Source organism: Lepidochelys kempii, chromosome 6, assembly GCF_965140265.1.
Source record: "Lepidochelys kempii isolate rLepKem1 chromosome 6, rLepKem1.hap2, whole genome shotgun sequence".
NCBI classification, from domain to species: domain Eukaryota; kingdom Metazoa; phylum Chordata; order Testudines; family Cheloniidae; genus Lepidochelys; species Lepidochelys kempii.
Genome location: NC_133261.1, coordinates 111,106,505 through 111,130,578, shown reverse-complemented (window position 1 = coordinate 111,130,578; position 24,074 = coordinate 111,106,505). Strand labels below are relative to the sequence as shown.

At 42.6% G+C, this 24,074-nt stretch overlaps 1 protein-coding gene across 4 annotated transcripts; it reads right to left on the bottom strand.

Moving 5' to 3' along the window:
- Nucleotides 1-366: 366 nt before the first annotated feature.
- DLK1 (delta like non-canonical Notch ligand 1) lies at nucleotides 367-23,509 on the bottom strand. Of its 4 annotated transcripts, XM_073349657.1 has the most exons (6): nucleotides 22,043-22,572; nucleotides 21,845-21,928; nucleotides 21,440-21,503; nucleotides 20,839-20,969; nucleotides 15,331-15,472; nucleotides 367-1,310 (listed from the first exon to the last, which is right to left on the bottom strand). In XM_073349657.1, the coding sequence occupies exons 1-6, from the start codon at nucleotides 22,071-22,073 to the stop codon at nucleotides 566-568; spliced, it is 1,197 nt and encodes a 398-aa protein (XP_073205758.1). In that variant the 5' UTR covers nucleotides 22,074-22,572; the 3' UTR covers nucleotides 367-565. The 4 variants fall into 4 exon arrangements, with proteins under 4 accessions (XP_073205758.1, XP_073205760.1, XP_073205761.1 ...); XM_073349659.1 differs by lacking the exons at nucleotides 21,845-21,928; nucleotides 22,043-22,572 and adding an exon at nucleotides 22,782-23,509; XM_073349660.1 differs by lacking the exon at nucleotides 21,845-21,928 and having other exon boundaries at nucleotides 22,043-22,570.
- Nucleotides 23,510-24,074: the final 565 nt, after the last annotated feature.

Below are 24,074 nucleotides of genomic sequence, written 5' to 3'. Positions count from 1 at the left end.
CCCCCCTCCTCTATTTATTTAATACACTGGCACCATTTGTACAATAGATGAAAGTTTCAAAATAATGTGCCAGATTGTGATCAGTTTCTAAAGACTCTCACAGTGAGAGGAAGTACTACATATTAATGCCTGTGGTACATTTACCATAGCATGCTAGAATTCACAAAACTAGTAAATAAGCCTGTACAGCCCTCAATTACTGTTTATTAAAAAATGAGCATTGGCAAGTAATTTATAAGGACCATATTTGCCAAACAAGCTTACACAATCCAATAAAGCTGAAAACTGCTCTTGTGGCAAATTTCTTTTATTTTACAAAATATAGCTGCATTAAAAAACATCAAATGAACATTCCTTGCTCTGTAATCTGATTATGTTAAAGTTTTATTTTGGGAATGAGAAATTCACTTGGCAACACAGATACAACATATTTCTTCTGTACTTCCCAGCACAAATTACAGCAAATGTATGCACAAAACATCAAAGCCAGGCACAGGTAACAAGTTCAAAAAACTTTACATATTGCTACAAAACTCTAGAAGTTGCTGCAAGGCTTTCAAGGAGTCTAGATGGCGGTATAGTTCTTGGTGTAGTTAGTGAGTTTGATCTTCTCTGGGAAAATTATGTTAACTGAAAGGTTTTCCCCATTGTTAGACTGAAGAAAACAATTCTTTTTCTTGCGTAGTAGATGGCTATATTTGGCATTAGCAAGCCACATTTCACATTTGGAAAAAAATACAATCGCAGTTGTACCCAACACAACAAGACATGTAAGCAAGCCCAGAACAATGAAACATATGACCTGACTTTTATTAAGCAAGGGGTCTGTGTTTTGGATTGTTTCTTTCATTGTTATCTTCAAGACTTTATGTTCTTGGTGAGACACTGACTTCGGACGAGCATTTGGGGGTAGATTATAACTGTGCCCGTGTTTGGCCTCTGTATTCACACCATGGAGACTTGTGTTTCTGCTGAGATATGTGCAGGTTACACCAACAAATTCCGGCTTACATACGCATTCAAATCCTCCTTCAGGATGCTCATGACATGTTCCTCCATTCTCACATGGGCTGCTAGCACAGAATATGACACGGCTGCTGCAGGATTTGCCCATATAGCCAATAGGGCAATGACAGTTGAAACCTCCACCAATATCCGTGCACGTTCCTCCATTTTCACATGGGTTAGGTTCACAGTCATCTACATCTATTTCGCAAAAATTGCCAGCAAAACTCGGAAGGCACGAACAGGAGGCATGAGGCGCAAATCCATTGTCATCAACACATGTTCCCCCATTCTGACAAGGAGAGCTGGAACGCAAGACAAAACAGATGGGAGTTTAAAGAAAATGTAAGTGAAATAAGCAGATATGCAACATTTCAGATAATTAAAAAGGGGTAATTTTCTATATTAGATAATGAGCCATGTCAGTTCCTGGTGGAATGTCATTGACGTCCATAGAGTTGCATCAAGAATGAATTTTGTCCAACATCTTTATCAATATACGCGGTCCCCCTAATATTCCAGCATTGATTCCAATCTCTTCTGCACATCCTAATGTACAAATCCTATCTGAAGAGATTTAAAACTGTTTTTGAAATTAAGCAGCCCAATGTGCTTGTCTGGTTAGATCTAGTGATCTGAGGAACGGTTGAGTAGGTATTCAGACCAGAGTGAGCAAAGATATTGCCAGCATGGCTTAGTTTTTCCTCAGTAATTAGTCAAAACACAATCTAGGTATTATATATTCAGTATAAAATATCAACAAGCGTAACAGCTGATGTGGAGACAGTTATTTTTATTGTATGGCTATAGCATAGTCATACCCTGTACATTTGAGAGGCTGGAAGAATTTGTGGCACTTTGAAACCTCAAAGCATTGAAAACAATACATTTTCATTTTTATTTGCATAACTACATTAAGTGAGAATAATTTTGTCAAAAGAAATCATATACAATCAAAATTGTTATTTCAAAAGGATTGGCAAGGCGGTAGCTCAGGAGACTGGTAATAAGGATACCAAACTTTTCACATCTAGGTCCCAAATTTGAAAGGACCCAAGTCAGTAGTGTTCAAAGGTTGGAACCACCTCATGGCTGCTTGGTTGCCTGTGTGAAATTACCTTATTTCAGTTCCTACTAGATAAGTGTTCACAGTGCAAAATCCAGCCCAGTCAGCATCCTCCTTAATAGTCTTCACAGAAAAGCCAACGGCATGGAAACAAGATAATTCTCTCAGTTCTAGAGGTGGTTCATACACATCAGGGCTAGGAAACACGGGTTGTTTTGCTACACCCTTTCTGTGGAAGGGAAGAGGACTTCATCCTTCAGGGATATCAAGTCAGCATATTTCATTGGTATTAAATTCACTCAATAACTATTAAAGGAAGATTGTACTAAGTGCAATCTCAGAGGACTCAGCAGATAGGGTGGCAGCCAGATAAGTGAGAGTAATAGAGAAGTTGTGCAAAAGCAGAGCGCTATCAGCTACTCAGATTGAATCAATATAGTCAACACTGAAAACATTCACAATGACTTGTTTCACGAATTTTTCTTCCAGAAGTATTTTTATTTGCTGATCCCTAATGTAACCCTGAATAGCCCATCAGAATTTAAATATTGTCACAAACCATTTAAAGTTAAATAAGTTAATTCAGAAATGTTAGCATTTAACCTACAAGCTCCAAACATCCCTCCTAGTTATGGTGAGAGATTGTTAATATGTAGGCAAGAGTACCATGAGGCCTTGCAAAAGTTATGTCAGAGAAACAATAGATATTACTAACAGCTACAAGTTAAATTGCTTATAGAGTAGAAATAAGCTTAAGAGTATGACCTATTTTTACAACTGCTTAAGATTGTTTTGTGCCTTGTATTTGTCTATGCTGTGTGAACAAGAAGTTATGAAGTTGTAACCGAAACCACAAGAAAGGGCATGTAGGATGGAAGCATTTAAGAAGAATATTATTTACCTTGTGTATAACCACAACATGACATTACCATATGATTGGCCAATTTATTAAAACATTCCAAACCACAAAGGACACAGTGAAATGACTGGTTAAGAGTTGTTTTAACTCATGCTATGCTTTATTGTTAAGGAGGTTAAAGTTATTATGATAGAAATATAGGGCATAACTCATTTGATAATGAATCTATAAAACCGATGGAAATGTAAATCATTCTGGGAAAGGGTGAGATGCAGACTGACACGCACCCCCCCCCCAACTGGTTGGCGAGTACCACCTTTCTGTTACATGCTGTTCTATTTGTAGTTAGAGAAATCTGACTTAATAAACCCGTTTGAGATTACTATTTGATGCGTCACTGACTTACATATTGAACAGAACCGACTATGTTTATTACAGAAACATGTCTTTCCTAATTTGGACTACATTAGTATTCCAGAGAGAGCTGCCAAGAGACAGGGCCATACATGACAGTGGGCCACATTTTGCAAAATCAATGGGGTTGTTATTTACAGCATAATTCGGTCCATTACTTGCACTGTGGCAGAACAGGAATCTCGTGCAAGAGGTTGCAAATGAATTTCCATCTTACTTTCATGATAATTTTACATGCAGCAGCAAAACTTCATACATGAGTCAACAGTGTGCCCTTGTTGCCAAGAAGGCCAATGGCATTTTGGGATGTGTACGTAGGGGCATAGCCAGCAGATCGAGGGACGTGATCGTTCCCCTCTATTCGACATTGGTGAGGCCACATCTGGAGTACTGTGTCCAGTTTTGGGCCTCACACTACAAGAAGGATGTGGAAAAATTGGAGAGAGTCCAGCGAAGGGCAACAAAAATGATTAGGGGACTGGAACACATGACTTATGAGGAGAGGCTGAGGGAACTGGGATTGTTTAGTCTGCAGAAGAGAAGAATGAGGGGGGATTTGATAGCTGCTTTCAACTACCTGAGAGGTGGTTCCAAAGAGGATGGTTCTAGACTATTCTCAGTGGTAGAAGATGACAGGACAAGGAGTAATGGTCTCAAGTTGCAGTGGGGGAGGTTTAGGTTGGATATTAGGAAAAACTTTTTCACTAGGAGGGTGGTGAAACACTGGAATGCGTTGCGTAGGGAGGTGGTAGAATCTCCTTCCTTAGAAGTTTTTAAGGTCAGGCTTGACAAAGCCCTGGCTGGGATGATTTAATTGGGGATTGATCCTGCTTTGAGCAGGGGGTTGGACTAGATGACCTCCTGAGGTCCCTTCCAACCCTGATGTTCTATGATTCTATGATACACTGAAAGAACATTAATCTTGACAGGACTCAATCATTCCATATTCCTGAAGGCATATAGCATAGTACCTGCCAGTACATGAAAAGATTACTCAAATAGTTATTTAAAAATATTGCACTTATAGTGGGAGACCCAAAGACTAGTAGGGAATTGAACATCACTGCTCTCATGCTCCAGCTACATGCACACACATAGTTAATATTTGCAACTGGCTAAATGACCTGCCCATTATGGATTCCCACACTGGGACTTGGGTGCCTTAGGAGATCTACTGATAACTGTGGTTTGGACTGCATCAGAAGCATAAGCTTCAGAGGAATGAGCAGGTGGTGGATGTTCCCCTAGTACCCCATATCTCTGGAGCTGGAATGGCCCCGCTTCCCAGACTTTCAAGGTATATCTACATTGCAATGTAAGTCCAGACTCAGACTCAAACCCTTCTATCTACACACAATTCTATCTAACATAGACCCAGGTCCCAGGATCCTGCAGAAGTAGAGGGTTTGAGCCTGAGTCCCAAATGGGCTCAGGCCCAAAATCCATCATAGTGCAATGTGGGCACAGCTCAGGTCCAAGACTCCCAGACTCAGGTCCTGAGAGTCCACAAATGGTATCCCACAATCCTCTGGGACAGCATCCTTTGACCTTTCTATCTCAAGTCTGGCTAATCGACTCCCAGGAAATGGAAGCAACGCACCTGGTTCAAGTACAGCTGCTTGACATTTAACCCTTCCATTTTGTTCTGACCATTGAGCTGCAAGCAGAGTGAACCTTCTCCTGCATTTGTAATGGCCGCCAAAACAAAGGAATCATCTGCCAAACATGCCGCTAGCTAGTCATGGGAGCACAGCCAGATTTTGGTTAATCTCTGAGGCAAGGCGAGCAAACAGTTCAACTTCAGCAAGAGTTCCAGAATTAGCCACATATTCCAGCTAATAGCAAAGAAGCTGGCAGCACTGTTCACCAGACCACGAACTGGTGCAGGGAGCAGATTAAGTGACTCAAGCCTGACTACTGAAAAGCCAGGGATAAGAACCACATCTCTGGGAATTTATTGTGTACAAATGCTAAGGAACAGCTGGGAAGCTGCATGCAAACACTATTTCTCAATACATTTGTCTACACTCAGCCATACACTAAATCCACAGTTCTTGCCAGTTCATAAGCAGTCATGTCATTCATAACTACAATGTATGGCAATCCCACGCCGCACACACACACATATTTCATGTGTGATGTGACAGTACTTCTTTTACTGTAAAGACTGTACAAGAACATTCATAAACCTACTATTGTCCCTTTCCATTGGATCATGCAAATCCAGAATGTGGGAACATAGATTCCCTGATTTGTGTTGCTAGGTTACATTCTGTCCCAACTGCAATAAGTGCACTTCCTGTTTGCGTGTACTGGTACAGCAATCCATTACTGCGAAGGTCCATTCAGGGGCAAATGGCACAACTTTGGCTTCACCCAGATTATGAAGAACACAGCAAGCTACAAAAATACAGATAACACAGGCATCCAAACGTGTTTGCAAACAGCACTAGTGGGATTTCAGTCTGCCAAATGAACATTCAACCACTGTTCTGTGCCTGCTGAGAGTGTAATTGAATTGTCTTTTGCCAGGCCCTCTGAGATCAGAATATGATTTCATAAGCCAAGGCAAAAGGGGATACATAGGGTCCACCAGGGTAATAGTGTAGACAGTAACTCCATTTATGACAATCATTTGGTGGGAATATTGTCCCAGCCTGTCCTTGAATGTAGACTCCCAATCATTGAGAAACCCTGGCATTATGAACTTTTCCAGTGCAGCCCATGCTGGCATCCATAAATCATCTTCAGAGGTCCACAAGGGTCTGCCTAGTAATGGAGCAGTACTCTTTGCAGTTTATGTACTCATGCCCTCCTTGAGGAGACCAAATCATGCGCATGTGAGTCCCATCAATGGGCATGTGAGTCCCATCAATGCTTCTGGACTGATACTGCTACCCTCATGCATGTCATGGTGCTGGAGTCTTGGGGCAAGCTGCTCACAAAAATATAGCTTTCTTCATGCAAAAGTTCTGGATCTGCTGCTGGTCATTTCAGGTCCCTGTGATGATGTGATCCCACCAGTTTGTGCTTGAAGCCTGGCTCCAGAAGCACTGGTCTAATAGGGAATCAGTGGCTACACTGAGAGTTGCAAGCAGCATTAGCAAGTTCCATTCTTCCAGGTCTATATCCTCCTCCTCTGTCAGGCACCTTCAGTAGGTCAGAAACTGCCACTGGAATGTCCACCAGCATATCATGGATGTAATGCCCGTTTACTGAAACGGAAGTGAAAGTGCAAGCAAGCGAAGGTCTTCAAATGGTGTCTCCTTCATACTGCTGGTTCCAGACTGGGAGCAGACAGACCCGAAAGATACAGACCAGCTTGGCTTAACAGAGAAATCTTTGGTGAGCTTAAACACAAAAAGGAAGTTTACGAGAAGTGGAAACTTGGAGGGATGACTAGGGAGGAGTATGAAAATATTGCTCAAGCATGCAAGGGTGTAATCAGGAAGGCTAAAGCACAATTGGAGTTGCAGCTAGCAAGGGATGTGAAGGGTAACAAGAAGGGTTTCTACAGGTATGTTAGCAACAAGAAGAAGCTCAGGGAAAGTGTGGGACCTTTACCAAATGGGGGAGGCAACCTAGTGATAGATGATATGGAAAAAGCTGAAGTACTCAATACTCTTCTTGCCTTAGTCTTAACAGACAAGATCAGCTCCCAGACTGCTGCACTGGGCAGCACAGTATGAGGAGGAGGGGGGAAGCCCTCAGTGGTGAAAGAACAGGTTAAGGACTATTTAGAAAAGCTGGACTTGTACAAGTCTATGGGGCTGGATCAAATGTATCAGAGAGCGCTGAGAGAGTTGGCTGATGTGATTCTATAGCCATTGGCCATTATCTTCGAAAAACTGTGGTGATCGGGGGAAGTCCCGGACGATTGGGGAAAGGCAAATATAGTGCCCATCTTTAAAAAAGGGAATAAAGAGAATCCGGGAAACTAGAGATCAGTCAGCCTCACCTCAGTCCCTGGAAAAACCATGGAGCAGGTCCTCAAGGAAACCATTTTGAAACACTTGGAGGATAGGAAGGTGATCAGGAACAGTCAGCATGGATTCACCAAGGGCAAGTCATACCTGACCAACCTGATTGCCTTCTATGATGAGATAATGGCTCTGTGGATATGGGGAAAGCAGTGGATGTGATATACCCTGACTTTAGCAAAGCTTTTGATACAGACTCCCATAGTATTCTTGCCAGGAAGTTAAAAAAATAAGGACTGGATGAATGGACAATAAGGTGGATAGAAAACTGGCTAGATCATCAGGCTTAACGGGTAGTGATCAATGGCTCGATGTCTAGTTGGCAGCCAGTATCAAGCAGAGTGCCCCAGGGGTTGGTCCTGGGGCCGGTTTTGTTCAATATCTTCAATAATGATCTGGATGATGGGATGGATTGCACCCTCAGCAAGTTCACAGATGACACTAAGCTGTGGGGAGAGGTAGATACACTGGAGGGGAGGGATAGGGTTCAGAGTGAAATCTGATGAGGTTCAACAACAAAAGCACAGAGTCCTGCACTTAGGATGGAAGAATCCCATGCACTGCTACAGGCTGGGGACCGACTGGCTAAGCAGTAGTTCTGCAGAAAAGGACATGGGGATTACAGTGGACGAGAAGCTGGATATGAGTCAACAGTGTGCCCTTGTTACCAAGAAGGCTGACAAGAGATTGGACTCCATTAGTATGAGCATTGCCAGCAGATCAAGAGAAGTGATTATTCCCCTCTATTCAGCACTGGTGAGGCCACATCTGAAGTACTGCATCCAGTTTCGGGCTCCCCACTACAGAAAGAATGTGGACAAATTGGAGAGAGTCCAGCGGAGGGCAATGAAAATAATTAGGGGGCTGGGAAGAGTGAGGGCGGATTTGATAGCAGCCTTCAACTGCCTGAAGGGGGGTTCCAGAGAAGATGGAATTAGGCTGTTCTCAGTGGTGGCAGATGACAGAACAAGAAGCAATGGTCTCAAGTTGCAGTGGGGGAGGTCTAGGTGGGTTATTAGGAAGAACTATTTCACTAGGAGTGTGGTGAAGCACTGGAATGGGTTTACTAGGGAGGTGGTAGAAACTCCATCTTTAGAGGTTTTTAAGACCTGGTTGACAAAACCCTGGCTGGGATGATTTAGTTGGGGTTGGTCCTGCTTTGAGCAGGGGGCTGGACTAGATGACCTCCTGAGGTTTCTTCCAGCCCTAATCTTCTATGATTCTATGAAAGATAGCTCAGCAGGATCTGTCTGGAATTTGAAGGGCTGCAACAACTTCCAGTAATGTGCGAGGTGGACTGTCAAGTTTCCTCACAGTGAATTATGAACCAGGGGCATGAATGGCCACAGCTGGGAAGTGTGCTAGGAAGCCTGGGATACGATGGTTTGACCCAGGTCTGCGTACTCCAGTGTGGATACTGGAGTCCTAGGTTTCATGGGGGAGTGAAGCATTGAGGGGCTCCCCAGAAGTACCTGCCTATTATGGTAGAGGAGTAGGCTGGTTGTTCTTTGTTTCCACCAAGTGAAATAAACTATTGGTGACTCCCTGAACATCTCCCACTGTAGCTGGGAGTTGGGAGGAAAGCTCCTGCAAGCCTGGAATTGGGAGTTTGCAGTGATGGGGTCTGGAAAGAAGAGTGGGTTTTTATACTCTTTCAGGATTTCGCAGAAGTAAAGTACAGTTAGTAAAGGGAGATTGGTGACGTTTGGGGTGGTGGTAATTATGAGAGCCAGAAGGCAGATTACAAGCCAGACTATACTGTCTGGTTAAAACAGAGAATGACAGGATTAATTGTCCTGTGGTCCACTGGAAACTGGGTGGTGAGCAGGTGCCTCGAAGAGTCCGGCAACCTCTCTTGGCTCAAAGTAAGATTTATGGTGTTAGGAAAAAATCAGTCAAAACCCTTTGTTATGGGGAGGGGGGGATTTGAGCCCTTGTGTTTGGAATGGGATAATTCACCAATTTCTTTGGGAATTGGGATGAAAGTTGGAGAGAGAATAAGAAGGGGTGTAAGATCATGATTAAAGGTCTAGAAAAATTGTTGTTCTTAACCCCTGAGGACAAGAAGCAGTGGGCTTAAATTGCAGCAGGGGAGGTTTAGGTTGGACATTAGGAAAATTTTTCTAACTGTCAGGGTGGTTAAGCACTGGAACAAATTGCCTAGGGAGACTGTGGAATCTACATCATTGGAGATTTTTAAGAGCAGGTTAGACAAACACCTGTCAGGGATGGTCTGAATAATACTTAGTCCTGCCGCGAATGCAGGGGACTGGACTAGATGACCTCTCGAGGTCCCTTCCAGTGCTATGATTTTATGATCATCATCTGAATATTGAATATGTGTAAAACAAAGCAGAACAAAATTTAGAGGAATCATGGGGAATTTTAAGAACACCTTTATTATTATTCACATAAGGTTAAGTATATGATTAAAATAAGTAATATATTAAAGTTAATTCTCTAAGAACACAGCAGCAATTCTACTGTATTAAACACTCATGTTTTAAGACAGTGTTTCACAAAAAGTGGTGTATGAACTACCAGCCAAGTGGATATGGCCACTCCATTGTTCTCCCAGGACTCTGCTCTCATTTAAAAAAAAAGTTGGCTCTAGCTGTTATGATTGTGAAGAATATTTTCAGCACTTGATCCAAGTGTAACTGATACAGTGATATCTGCCTGAGTTTGCCAATAAGCTGAAATAATAGCTCTGATGTGCGAACTGTCCTATTCATATCAAGTGTTAACTCAGATGCCCGTGATGACACTTGACAACATCAACACTGATAACTGTTCCATCCAGGCATGTAAGAAAGAATAAAAAAGTCATAAAGATCTACATCAGTAATTCCCAAAAAGTGGGGTGCGCCCCCACCCAAAGGGGGGGACAAAGGGCTAGAAGGCAGTGGGTGCGGAAGATGTATAAATTAAACTGGGCAGATCTTTAACAACACAGAGTTGAAGGGGAGTTGCAATTTGTTTAATATTCCTGAAGGAGTCTCAGCATTCTAACATTTGGAAAACACGCTTTAAGGAACGTTAGGAAACAGGACACGACTTCCAAGCCAGCATATGAAAACAATAATTTCCCCAGGACACAGGGCCAGATCCAGTAGGTGGCATTCAGGAATATTTTTGTGAAGGTCAGGAGCTCATCTGTAATAATTTATGAACACTGTATGTGACCTAGTTATTGGGATAGTTACTGGAATATTTATTGCATGTAGGGTGATCAGATGTTCCGATTTTATAGGGACAGTCCCAATATTTTTTTTCTTTTTCTTATATAGGCACCTATTACCCCCCCAACCCCCTGTCCCAATTTTTCACACTTGATATCTGGTCACCCTCACTGCATGCATATGTTGGTTTACTTTAATAGCAGGCTACAGCTCACTTCATCGGATGCATTCAGTGGAAAATACAGTGGGGAGATTTATATACACAGAGAACATGAAACAATGGGTGTTACCATACACACTGTAACGAGAATGATCAGGTAAGGTGAGCTATTACCAGCAGGAGAGCAGGAGGTGGGGGGAACCTTTTGTAGTGATAATCAAGGTGGGCCATTTCCAGCAGTTGACAAGAACATCTGAGGAACAGTGGGGAGTGGGGGGGGGGATAAACATGGGGAAATAGTTTTACTTTGTGTAATGACCCATCCACTCCCAGTCTCTATTCAAGCCTAAGTTAATTGTACCCAGTTTGCAAATTAATTCCAATTCAGCAGTCTCTCATTGGAGTCTGTTTTTGAAGTTTTTTTGTTGAAGTATTGCCACTTTTAGATCTGTAATCGAGTGACCAGAGAGATTGAAGTAATAGCTGGTAATAGCTCAACTTACCTGATCACTGTCGTTACAGTGTGTATGGTAACACCCATTGTTTCATGTTCTCTGTGTATATAAATTTCCCCACTGTATTTTCCACTGAATGTATCCGATGAAGTGAGCTGTAGCTCACGAAAGCTTATGCTCAAATAAATTTGTTAGTCTCTAAGGTGCCACAAGTCCTCCTTTTCTTTTTGCGAATACAGACTAACACGGCTGCTACTCTGAAATCTTTAATAGCAAGGTTGTTAACAAGCAGAAAGGCTACATGATGGCTCCAAATAAGCATATTGGGGGTCAGTAAGACAGAATGCCTGAACTATTAGCTGTGAAGATGCTACTTTCAGGCTAGAGCCAAGTCAGAAGTCTTGTTTTGCCAGGGCTGGGATTGAAGAAATCAAAAGGAGCACAGACAAGGTAAAAAGTCTCCTTCTCCGGAGATCAGGCAATTGTCAGGGAGCTGTTCACAGGGTACAGGCTGACAAAAACACGGACACCTACTTGGGGTTCTAAAGAAGTTAGGCCTTCCTATGCATTAAGTAAGACAGATGTGTGTAGCCCTTTTCTTGGTTTAAAATCCATTTTCTCTTATGCTTTCTTTGTTCTTACTGTTAAGATTAAACAAGACTTTGTTTAAGAAAGCTGTCTAGTTCTTCTAGTTAGCACTGATCACAAGCCCTCAAAGGGAAGACTTGCTGGTGCAAAACCCAGTCAGGCCACATGGTGCTAAAGTTCAAGAGTGGGAGAAATGTGGGTTTCACACCAGAAAAAGGTAAGGGCATGAGGCCTAACACCTGTGGGGGTACACTCAAAGGTGTTAGGGTACACTCAAAGGCGCAATTAGCCCTGAACCACGACGGAGACTCCAATCAGATCAGAGCCCCAGTGTAGCAGGTGCTGTACAAAACACATAAATAGGAGACGGGCTATCGCCCCTCCATAACAAAACACATACCTGCAGAGCAGTGACTGGAATTGTGTCCCTGCAATTCCTAAAAGCCAAACCTCTACTGTCTGAGTTAAAGGAAGATTTCTGTTAGGCCTTTGTTATGCCACCAATTCCCTTACCGAGCACTGAACATCAGCCATCCTTACACTGTAAACTGCAACCAACCAATGAGGGTAAAATAACTCACATGTACACAAATTACCCAACCTGGCCCCACTGAAGTCAATGGCAAAAATCTTCCACTGACATAACAGAGCACAGGTTTGGAACAAAGTCATAGACTCATAGACTTTAAGGTCAGAAGGGACCTTCATTATCATCTACTTTGGCCTCCTGCACTTTACAGGCCACAGAACTTCACCCACCCAATCATGTAATAGACCCATAACCTTTGGCTGAGTTACTGAAGTCCTCAAATCATTATTTAAAGACTTCAAGTTACAGAGAATCCACCATTTACAATAGTTTAAACCTGCGAGAGCCCCCTGCTGCAGAGAAAGGCAAAAAACTCCCAGGTTCTCTGCCAATCTGACCCAGGGGAAAATTCCTTCCCAACCCCAAATACGTTGACCAGTTGAACCCTGAGTATTTCAGCAAGAATCTCCAGCTTGAAGTCAGTGAGAGCATGTTTGGGCAACAGCCTTATACAAAATAAATATTTGTTTGCTCAATTACAACCCATTTTCATCAAATATAATGAGTGCAGAAGTTTCCAAGGAGATTTAACTACATGGAAAGGCTGAAAGGGTTGTAACAAACCATTGTTGAACTAAAGGGAGACAAGGAAACCTTAGACAAAAGTCAATGTTTCAAATCAGGATAATTATTTTTAAAGTGATTTATAACACAGAAATTGATTAATTTTCTTCAAGCTTTGCAGAAATATTCTGCTTCAACCTCAGGGGAAATCTGCCAATTTTCAGGCTAAGACAATTTTCCAAACCAAAGCTCTAGGGAAGCTAAAACAGCATTTTATAATGTAAGCTGGTAGCAGCCTTAACCGTAGTGAAGCTCCTGCTTTATCATAATAAAATGCACGAGGATTAAAGGATTTCAGATACTAGGAGAATGTGAGAAGACCCTTGATAGAACAGAATAGATTCCTCCTAAGAATCTAGAGCTGGCTGGATTTTTTCAAATTTAATTAAAAAATTATTCACATTTTTTTCATCATTTTTCAGACAGTTCTGTTCCCAGCTATATTATTAAAACCTAGTGACAACTGAGTCATGGACAAAATGTGCAGCCAAAAAGCCATCATAACACAAGACTCATAGGGAATAGGTTTCTTAATTAATAGGTTCAAACCTTAAAGTCTATTTTCCCCATAGTAATCTGAGTTCAGCCATTAATGTAATATTGCATGTAGAGTTTATTGTATCAGAATACTGCCAGCCTTCATCAATGAATAAAAGCTTGAATTTCACTAAATTATATTCCTTCTAATCCCTTGTTGCTGTTTCAGCCTCTTAATGTTTGTCTGTCCAAATCTTTTGTTACATGCTTAATTAAAACAATATCCATATTTCAGACATTATATCCTTAATTGATTTCATTTACTGGTACTAATTTCCTTTAATTTGTACATTATAGATGATTTACCTTACAGTACAGGTCTAAGGAATAGTTAATATTTTGCATGTAAACACCTGCCAGTTGTCTACATATCTACTTTATGGGCCATGCTGTCAGACATATGCCTAACTTGTACATGCAGATATTGTGACTGCATATTCAGTTATGAGCATACAAATGACTAATTAGACACATGACTGGACAGTTTTATGCATGCTTAATGTGACAGCATGAGAAAATCTTCCAAACAGCCAGTTAGTTAAGTACTTCAGAAAGGGAATCCACTTAAGTCAAGGGAATTCTTTCCCTGGGTTTTGTTGGGCTTTGGATCAGGCCCAATACATATCAGAAAGGCAGTTTTTACAAATGTGAATAAATAAATGGCCACTTGGATGCCAGCTACAGAGGTTAATGGAGGTGCTTGAGCTGGGGATGCCTTTGTACAGAGGAGAAGGAGCCGCTGGAAGGCTGTTCTGCGCAAGAGGCCTTCACTATCAAACACAACCCTCTCCTCTGTCCAGTCCCATCCTGCTAATCCAATTTGTTGACTTTTAGGTCTTTCAACACTGCTAGGTCTGCTTGAGCGAATGTGCTAAAAATAGCCACGTGGCCAGGGGTAGCAGAGGCAGTGTCTCGGGCTAGCCGCCTGAGTTCACACTCAGGGAGACCAGATGGTTTGTACTCAAGCAGCGAGCCAAGCTGCTGCCTGTGCTATCCCCAGCAACCCTACTATTTTGAGAACATTAGTTCAAGCAAAACTAACACATATCTGTCTGCTCAAGCTGGGACGCACACGCCCAGCTGCAGTGTCGACATACCCTTACAGCATGCTGCCAAGCTCGTCCATTTGGACAGGCATTTCGGGAAGCCTGAGGTTTGGTGGGTTTAGCTGACCATAAAGGCAGGGGCTACTTGGAATGTGGGTGGCGAGAAGAAAGAAACTCCCTCTCCGCTCTGTGGCCCAAGGAAGCAGCACAAACCCCCGCCCCTTCTCTGCTGATTTAATGAGAATCATAGAATATCAGGAGGTCATCTAGTCTAACTCCCTGCTCAAAGCAGGACCAATCCCCAATTTTTGCCCCAGATCCCTAAATGGCCCCCTCAACAATTGAACTCACAACCCTGGATTTAGCAAGGCCAATGCTCAAACCACTGAGCTATCCCTCCCACCCAATGTCTCCCCTTATTTAACTACTACACTGGGTGTAGAGTTTTATGGGAGTTCAAATACCTTGGTGTTGCAGACAGGGTTCTTTTGTGCTAAAGGAGGTTGCTGGTTGGCTACTGCTCTTTTGGTCTTAATTGGATTGTATTTTTAATTATTTGTTAAGAGCACCTAGAACGTACTTTTGACGTTTATCTACTGAAACTGTAAAAAAAACCCAAACATAATATTACTACAATATGTGCAATTTTGAATATTTGAGGTTCAAATTATGCACACAGACTCATGCTAAAAATCTGATCAGATTTATATAATAGGAATAGATCAGAATTAGTCAATTTGAGTCTAGAAACAAATAGGCTAGAAACTAAACTACCATGTCGGTGGAAAAGTTATGTGTTACATATCAAACATTTTATGATTTAAGAAAGAAAACCAGAGAAAAATTTAGTAGGATTGTATATTTATATCAGAAATCAATATTTACCCATTAATAATGCAGGGCCCTTTTTTCAGATGGCAGTTTTTTCCTGTAAATCCCTTGGCACACAAACAAATATATCCTCCATCTCCAGTCTCTATGCATGTTGAATTATTGGTGCAGGGTTTTGAAGAACATGGGTGAATATCTGTGTTAACAAAAACAGACAGTTTTGTTACATCAAAAACCATTAGTCGTAATGTTAAATATTTAGCACATGAGAAATCAGGGTCTACTTTATCATATAAAAGTCATGAAATAGTAAACAATACAAAAAGACTAAGTGCATTTTTAAAGGTCCTTCATCCTGCATTGCATATATTTTGATTTATTCTTCTCTCTAATGGAGGGCAGATTGTTCAGTTACTTCATAGTCAGTCAGCTTGTTCCCCACCCATTAGCTCTCACTTTGTGAAATACACTTGGATTGCTTCTCTCTATGAATAAGTAATATTAACAATAAAAAGTTAGAGGTGGGGGGAGAGCTACTGATTACTATAAACACCACCTCATATTCCCAACTACTTCATGCATGTAAGTCAGATAAAGCAATGTGCAATCTAAAAATGGTATATTTACAAATTTCTCCAGATTGCCTGATGTTTCAAGTCCTACACAAAAGCATTTTACGTTTTAAAAGAGACAACTGGTATTTGTAAGTAACAAAACACAGGAGCTGTTTAGGAATTTAGATTTTCTTGGGCAGGGAGGGTGTCAGCAAATGCCAATTTGGTTGAAACTGAAACTTTTCTTAGGAGAGGGTTGGTTTCAATGAAAATTCATTGGAAAGGTTACTTGGGTCCTGGTTGGAAATTCTGGGCACATCTGCAATGTGGAGAACCCAGGGTCAAGTCCTTGTTCTGCCTGATCTTGTGCAGGGACATGAGCCTGGGTCTTCCAACATCCCTAATCACCATCTTTACTATTCTGGCATCATGGTGTCTATCTCAATTACATATTCATTGGGCCAGACAGAGAGAGTGACTGTGTAGCTCGGTGGCTCACCTGAGATGTGGGTGATGCAAGGACTTGAACTTGTGTCCTTCAAATTGCAGGTAGATGCCCTTATTAGACTATTGGCTACTGTGGAGGGCTTCTTGTTTACCTGAAAAACTTTGAAAGGTCTCAGTTTCATCCCGATGCAGAATGGGAAAATTTTTGTGGGATGGGAAAACTGTTTCCAGCCCAGCTCTAGAAACCACCTTTGAACTTCAACTTGTTCCTCTCTCTGTGGTATAGTCTTTGCTGGTTGGCATTTACCTCTTACATGATGGTGCCAGAAGAGTGCACCCTGTTATATTTTTGCCTGGTAAGTCACGCACGTAATCTTTCACAATTACTCTCTTAGACTGAGTCTCCTCCAGAGCAACTATTGAAGATTTAAAATGAAATAAATAAATAAATAAATGAACCAAGATAACATGGCAGCTGCTGTGAGGTCTTGCAACTTGCTGCGAGGTCTTGCAAGCTCACACACGCATTTTGAGTGACAGCACTGTGCGTATACCTTTTTCTAAAGTGATAAATAAGGATGTGATGAATATTAAATTCTACTTCCCACCTAAACCCACAGGATAATGTGAACCCAGAGGAATATCATGAAGCAATGTAAAATATTAACCATAACTATAAACGTTGTCCAGTTACAATTACAGTAAAATTCTCTTCCCCCTGTATAGGGGCCTATTTTCCACTATCTTAGTCTGTCCCGATTGCCACACTACCACTTTATGTGAACTTTTGTGTGTAAACGGTGGTTTCCACAAGGACCAAAATAGCCTCGACCGCATTTCGCAGCAGTGTTGTGTGCCCATTTTGGCAAGCCTTAAGGGGAGCTAACCAAACACAACCCTGATACAGGAGAAAGGAGATACCCTGCAATAGACACACATTTAATAACATTAAATAAGAAATGTATAAGAAAAAAATAAGGAAGGAAAGAAAATAAGGCATATAACAGCTCACTAGCTAGGAAAATGACACAATCCTTGAGCCTATAGGAATAAATTATCTACTTTAAAAAAAACCCAACATTATTCTTGAATTTCCCCCCACCCTTCTCTCAAATGACGGATGAGCTGTGGAATTTCTTACCACCAGAGATAACTGAGGCCCAGAGCTTAAGAGAATTCAGAAAAGGATTAGCCATTTACATGGATGAGAATATCTACAGTTGCTTTACATAGAATTAAAATAGGAGGTACAAAGAGTTAAACCCTCATGTTTCAGCAATCACTAATTGTTTGTATTAGGAAGCAAATTCCCCAGTAGCAGTTCACTGGCGGGTTTCTTGCACCTTCCTCTTAAACGTCTGGCACTGCTCAGTATCAGAGACCATTAGCTGGACCATTGATTTGATCTGCTGTGGAGACTCCTATGTTCCAAATGAGCTGTCATTAAGATACCAAGCACATATTCTGAACACCATAGTTACTATAATGGCACTAATTTTGTGGGCTTTTCGCCTTGGTTTCCATAGAACAAACCAGCCACACTGGTTTTCCCCTCTGTTTTGAAAGTTATTCTGTGTGGTACATACACCCTCTGTGGCATGTCACAAAGCTAGCTCAAGAAAGAGAAACCCTCTGTAACAGGGTGGCTTTCACCACAGGCTGGGGCTAAGCCAACCCTGATCATAGCATGAGTCTCACCTGAGAGCAATCAAGTGATTTTGCTGTAAAAGGAGCAGGAGGGTGCAATAAAGGGGGAAACCTAGGAAGCTGTGGCAGCGTTGAGAGAAAGTGAGGAAAGGCTCCTGCAGTGACGACCCAGAGACCAGGGGGAGTTGCCCCAGGCAGGAAGGCCTGGGAGAAGGAAAAGAAATCTTATGTTGTGTGGATTTAGGAGGACCTTGTTTGGGGATTTTGAGTTTTATTTGCAGTTTATTTTATATTTTGACCAAGAAAAAGCTTGAAGGGAAGTTTTATTTGAACAGTCCAAGTGGGGAAACTGAGGTAGTCTGCCTGTAGCCTGACCCTAGGCCAAAAGGGGGTGCATGAGAAGTGGCCAACCTGGTTACACCCTGACACATGTGTATGGGTTTTAAATATGGGGTTGGATCCTGCAAAGTGCTCTACCCTCTTGCCTTGATCCGGTAAAGTGCTCAAGCATGTACTCATCTTCAAGCATGTGATTAAATAACTCAGGGTATGTCTACAAGGGGATTAAAAAACCTGCAACTTTCCCAGGTCAGCTGACTCAGGTTCAACAGGCTTGGGCCCTGGAGCTTAAAAATTGGTGTGTAGATATTCAGGCATGGACTGGAGCCCCTTACCAACAATAATACCACCACTGCTGGCCCATTTCCTCATAACAAGGCTGCACCAACCCCCACATCTGAATATCGCCAAACAGTGGCTGCATACAGAAACACCTTGGCAAACATATACAGTCTTTAAAAGTTGCAAAAATGGAGGACATTGAGGAAGTGCAACAAATTCCCATAAAAAGGTGCATTACTTAGGAACTTTCTTGATTCTTTAGAGCAACATAGTAAATGTATGTTTTGATCTGGTGTACACTCATAGCTATAGACTGCCTGAGGAGCTAAAAATGCCAGTTTAGGTCCATTCGCTTGTGAAAATGTAACAGTGGTTGTCTCCACTTCTCACATGCAAAGATAAAATGTTAAGGGGGATTCCTTTATAGGTAGGAGTCTAGTATTTTATACTGAGGTACTGTATTGGATTTAGTGTTTCCATATGGAAGTCAGTTATTCATACATGCTAACCATCCCAAATTGGGCAGAAGCCTCCTATTTGTCCTGTGGAATTTCCTCTTTCTTCCTAACCTGATCAAATCTGGATTAGTGGTATGTGTTAATGAGTTATAGCAATTCAACACAACTTTATACAACCATCTTCCTAGCAGAGGAAGGTCCAATCCAATGACTGAGCAGTTGCTCCATGTCATGCTATATTGCTTTATTGGATCATGACAATCACGGGTAAAGGCCATCCAATAACAGGGAGGAAGCTTCTCTCTGCTGACCCAATATGAATTAGAGAACATGTCCAGACTAGCTAAATCCATTGGACTGGCATGATTTTCAATATACCTGATATACCCCGACATCAGACAAACAGCTAATTCTATCATTCTGATTATTCTTGACATGTCCTTAGCAGGCCCTGGATTCAAGTTTGCAAAAACTGACTCCTAGTGGTGAGTGAAATAATTTTTGGATGTCTGTAGAGCATGCTTGGTATTACTAAATATAGAGATAATAGGTAATATTTTCAAATCCACCCAAGTTATTTTCAAAAGGGACTTAGTGACTTAGGACCAGATTTTCAAAGTATTTAGGTGCCTAGAGATCTAGATCGGAAACTTGTGTTATTTTCAGAAGTGTCAAACCAGATCAAGTTTCTAACGCCCATTGATTTCAAGTGACTAAGTTCCATTTTTAAAAGTGACAGATTTTCAATGGTATTTAGGTTCCTAAAGATGCAGATAGGTGCCTAGTGGGATTTAAAAACAAAAAAGTATCTAATCTACTTAAGTGTTTCTGAAATCTCTCTAGGTACCTATCTGCATCTTTGGTGTCTAAATACCTTTGAAAATCTGGACCATAAAAACCCAAGTTTAATTCAAAGATGATGGGATTTAGGCTCTAAGTCACATAGGAGACTTTGAAAATGTTATTCAATGAGAATTGCCTAATGAATAAGAAGGATTTCTTGAACATCAAGTTACAGAACACAGCAACAAACTAACTTTTGATAAACTAGAAGATGATGAAACCCAGAAGACTGGCAAAAATATGAGCCCACTTCTCCTTTTCTACTGGTTTAACACCAATGTAACTCCATTGAATCACTGGAATTTCTTTTGATCTACAGTGGTTTGAATGAGGGAAGAATTAAATGCTATACCTTCTAATAGTTCCATTCAAATCCTTTGCTAGAAAATATTTAGTCAAGCACCAAACTCATGTGTTTATTTCAACTTATACTATCATCTGCACATGATGTTGAATAATGAATTATTTCAACTGATTGAACACACCCACGGGGACTTCTTACATTTACGGAACCAGTGTAGAATTTGTTATTTACCATCTGCATGTGACAATCATAGTTAAAAATGGAATTAGGGTTTTATACATAATTCTAACAATATCCAGAACTATATTATACAAGATATTGTGTTTTCACCTAAAATGTGAATGCATAGGGCTTTTTTTTCTCTCCCCCCTTCACCGCCCTCGCTCCCCCCCAAAAAAAAATTCATGTCTCTTCGTGTTTTCGGTCAAATATTCATTTTAGAAAGAAAACATCTAGGGAAAAACTTTTGCATATTTCTAACACCAGATGGAGCTGTAATCACTTCATTTAATCTCTGGGAAACTATGTTGCTCTAAAAGAAAAGGAGTACTTGTGGCACCTTAGAGACTAACCAATTTATCTGAGCATGAGCTTTCGTGAGCTACAGCTCACTTCATCGGATGCATGCATGGCTGTTACTCTGAAACCTGTCATTATGTTGCTCTATTAAAGGAAAGTATTTGCAAACCTATGTCACAAAGGCTGCCAACCCATCCTTCTTCACAGACACATTGCCATGGTTTGGCACAGCTGCCATGCACACAACCAGGAAAAGGAACACACTGATAACAGAAAGCTCCTTGCCACCCAGGTTGACACCTGAAATAGATGCAAGACAAGATACAGAGGTTTTTTAAAATAATTACCAGGCTGTTCTCCTTTTAAAAGGCACAAAAAACTGAATTTGCAAAGATAACACTGCTACATGTAATGCATTTGGAAAAAAAGACTTTCAATGTTTATAAAATACTGGGGAAAGAATTAAAGAAAAACGGTTCACTTTAGGTGCAAGAAAAACAAATATTTTAAACCTAAAATAACTTAGCCCTCTTAAGTATCTTTCTATAGGTGCTCCTAGGATATTTTAAAAGAAATATTCTAATTCTCAGAGGCATCCAGGTTTCTTTAATATGCTATACAATTCTAGTTACAGTCTGTTAGTGGAGAGCTGTGTCCTTATGGCATCACATTTTCAGCGGGCAAATTGTTCTAATTTCTGTCTTTTTTTTTTTTTTTTACAAGAATAATCAGTCCCTTCACTAATAACCTCAGCTGGTAGATCTCTTTACCTGCATTCACTAGGACTTTCACAAAATCCATTCACTGGGTGGCAGCCAGATTTACAAACAACATCTAGGAGAGAGATTTGTAAAGTGTCAGTACTAAACAGAACCATATCCTCACATTCTATATAGATTATAGATGCTTTAAAACTATCCAAAAATGTATAAAATTTAGATTTGTTCTCATTCTAAAAACAAAATGTAACTTTAAATAAACATATCTCCTAGCAATTCAGCTGTTAGACACCTGGAATGGAGGTTCCTCAGAACTGTACAAGTTAAACCACTTTGGCACACGCACATTTTTTGCAATATTAATATCAATTTACATAAAATTGAAAATGACATAAAAGGGTCTAAGTCGTTTTGCACATCACAGATACTATTATATTTTTATTTATACAAAAGTACCTTTAGTCAGAAATAATTTGCATTCTAAAAATTTGATAGTACACATGTTGAATCCATTCGACAAGGCTGCGTTATGAAGAAACACTAAATTTTGATTAAAGTGTACGAGAATAGCAAAAGTTAAAGAGCAACAGGCACGTTTTCTTTGCAGACAATTGAATGTAAATATTTTAATCTGTTAAATAATCGTAATCTCACGTGCAATCATTAACGTTTGAAATAATGACATTGCAAGAGAAATCCCTGCTCGCACTCAGCGGGAAGAAAAGCGCCACTCTAAAATCCATAAGAGAAAATGAGAACTTGGGAGGAACTTGAACTAGAAAAACACGCGTAGGGTAGAGAAATACTCAGTTCTTCAACAGTGGCATTAAAAAAAAAAAAATCAGCGTGAGACGACCTCTGGGAAGTTTTTAAACCCGTTTACTTGCGTTAAGGTGGCAAGTTCTTCCCGTTCACGCCAGCCACTGCACACCAAGATGACAAGAGGAAACACTGGGTCTTCTGCATTGTCGTCTACCCGCTCAGCGGCGGCTTCCCAGGACCCGCTTCCCGGAACATGGCGGGTGCGGGTGCGCTTGTGGGACCGAGTAACGCTCCCCACCGCCTCTGGCTCGCAGCGTGTGTGCGTCCCGCGCCGGGACACAGGGACGCACGTCCCCGCACCGCCTTCTCCCTCTCTGCGGCGAGACCGAAGAGAAGCTGAAGAAAGTCTCTCCGAGCGCACAGACAGGAGCTGGGAGCAGCCGCAGCCGAACGGGTGAGGAAGCAAAGCTCCCCCCCCCCGCCCCCGCCGCCCCCGCCGCCCGCCGCCCGCCGCCCGCCGCCCGCAGCAGAACTTTCCGCCCGTGACAAAAGTGCCATGAACTTGTCCAGGCTGGGGCCAGCCGCAGCCTCCCGCCGGGCGGCCCCGGCTCCGGCCCCCGCGCGCTCTTACCTGGGGTAACGGGCAGGATGAGGGGAAAGAAGCAGCAGCAGCAGAGTAAAGCGGCAGCCTGGAAATCCATCACCCCGCATACCAGGGGCGCGCTCCCCACCTACGACGACGGGCACATGCCCGTGGCAGCAGGGCGCCGGGCTGCTCCCCCACCAGCCCGGAGAGGGGATCTGGCACCCGGCCCCCCGCCAGCTCCGGGGTGGCTGCTCCGCTAGCTCCCTTGGCACCTCCGGGGGTGTCTGCACCGCCCCTCTGCAGCAGCGGGCGGGGAGACTCCGTCTTTGCTGCAGAGCGAGCGAAAGCTCCCCCCTAGCCTTGGCAGAGCTCACAGCGGATCCGCTGGCACAGTCAGGATCCGGCTTATAATTAAACTTCGGCGTGAAAGGTGAAGGGAAGTGTTGGGGGGGGGAGAAGAGGCCTCTCCCCTTCCCCAGTCCCTCCAGCCTCCCCTGCCCCCCTCCGCGGGGGGGGGGGTCGCATCTGCATCCCCCACCCCGCTCGTGGGCAGGGAAGGGGTCGCCAGCGATTAACTTTGTTTCGGGGGTGGCTCGTCCGCAGCGGGGGTTGTGCCGCTCCGCGGAGCTAGCGGGGGCTATCCCGGCACTGGGGAGCCAGAGGTCGGAGCAGAGCAGGGGGATCCTGTCCTGCGCCCTTCCCCGCTTGCTTCACTGCACAGACGGGGCAGGGCGGCCGGCTGCAGCCGGGCTCCCTCTGCTAGTGTCCGGTCCCTTGCCCAGCGGCAGGCGAGGGGGCTGAGCAGCGGGCAGCCCCACGCACCGATTGAGCGAGATCCGCGCCCCAGGGGGGCCACCCGTCCCTGGATTTCAAAGTGCGTAGGTGGGTTTTCCTTACATGGGTTTATTGGCCAGGCAAGGTCCAGTCCCTCATCACCTTCTCCACTGACTAACGGCCTCTGGGCACCCAGGCAGGCCACTTACAAAATAACCCGACCAGGAGTCCCCCTAGATGGTTAGATCCACATTTTCCAGAGTGGCTGCCACTTTTGGGGTGCAAAATTGTAGCACCCTGAATCTCTGGCTGCTTTTGAAAATGTTGGCCCTGTTGTTTAGATTTCTTTGTCTTTCCCCTGCAACATTGAAAAGGACCCTGCAAAGGAAAAAAATATACCTCCACCCCCTTTCTGGATTATTTATTATGCTCAAAGGCAGCTTTCAATAATTCTGGAGATGGGAGAGAGGTTGAGAAGAAAAAACACTTTTTCCCAGCCTCTGTTTTCTTTTCCACTACACCTAGCAGGTTTTGTCTGGCCTGTTTTTGCTGGTGGACTCTGTG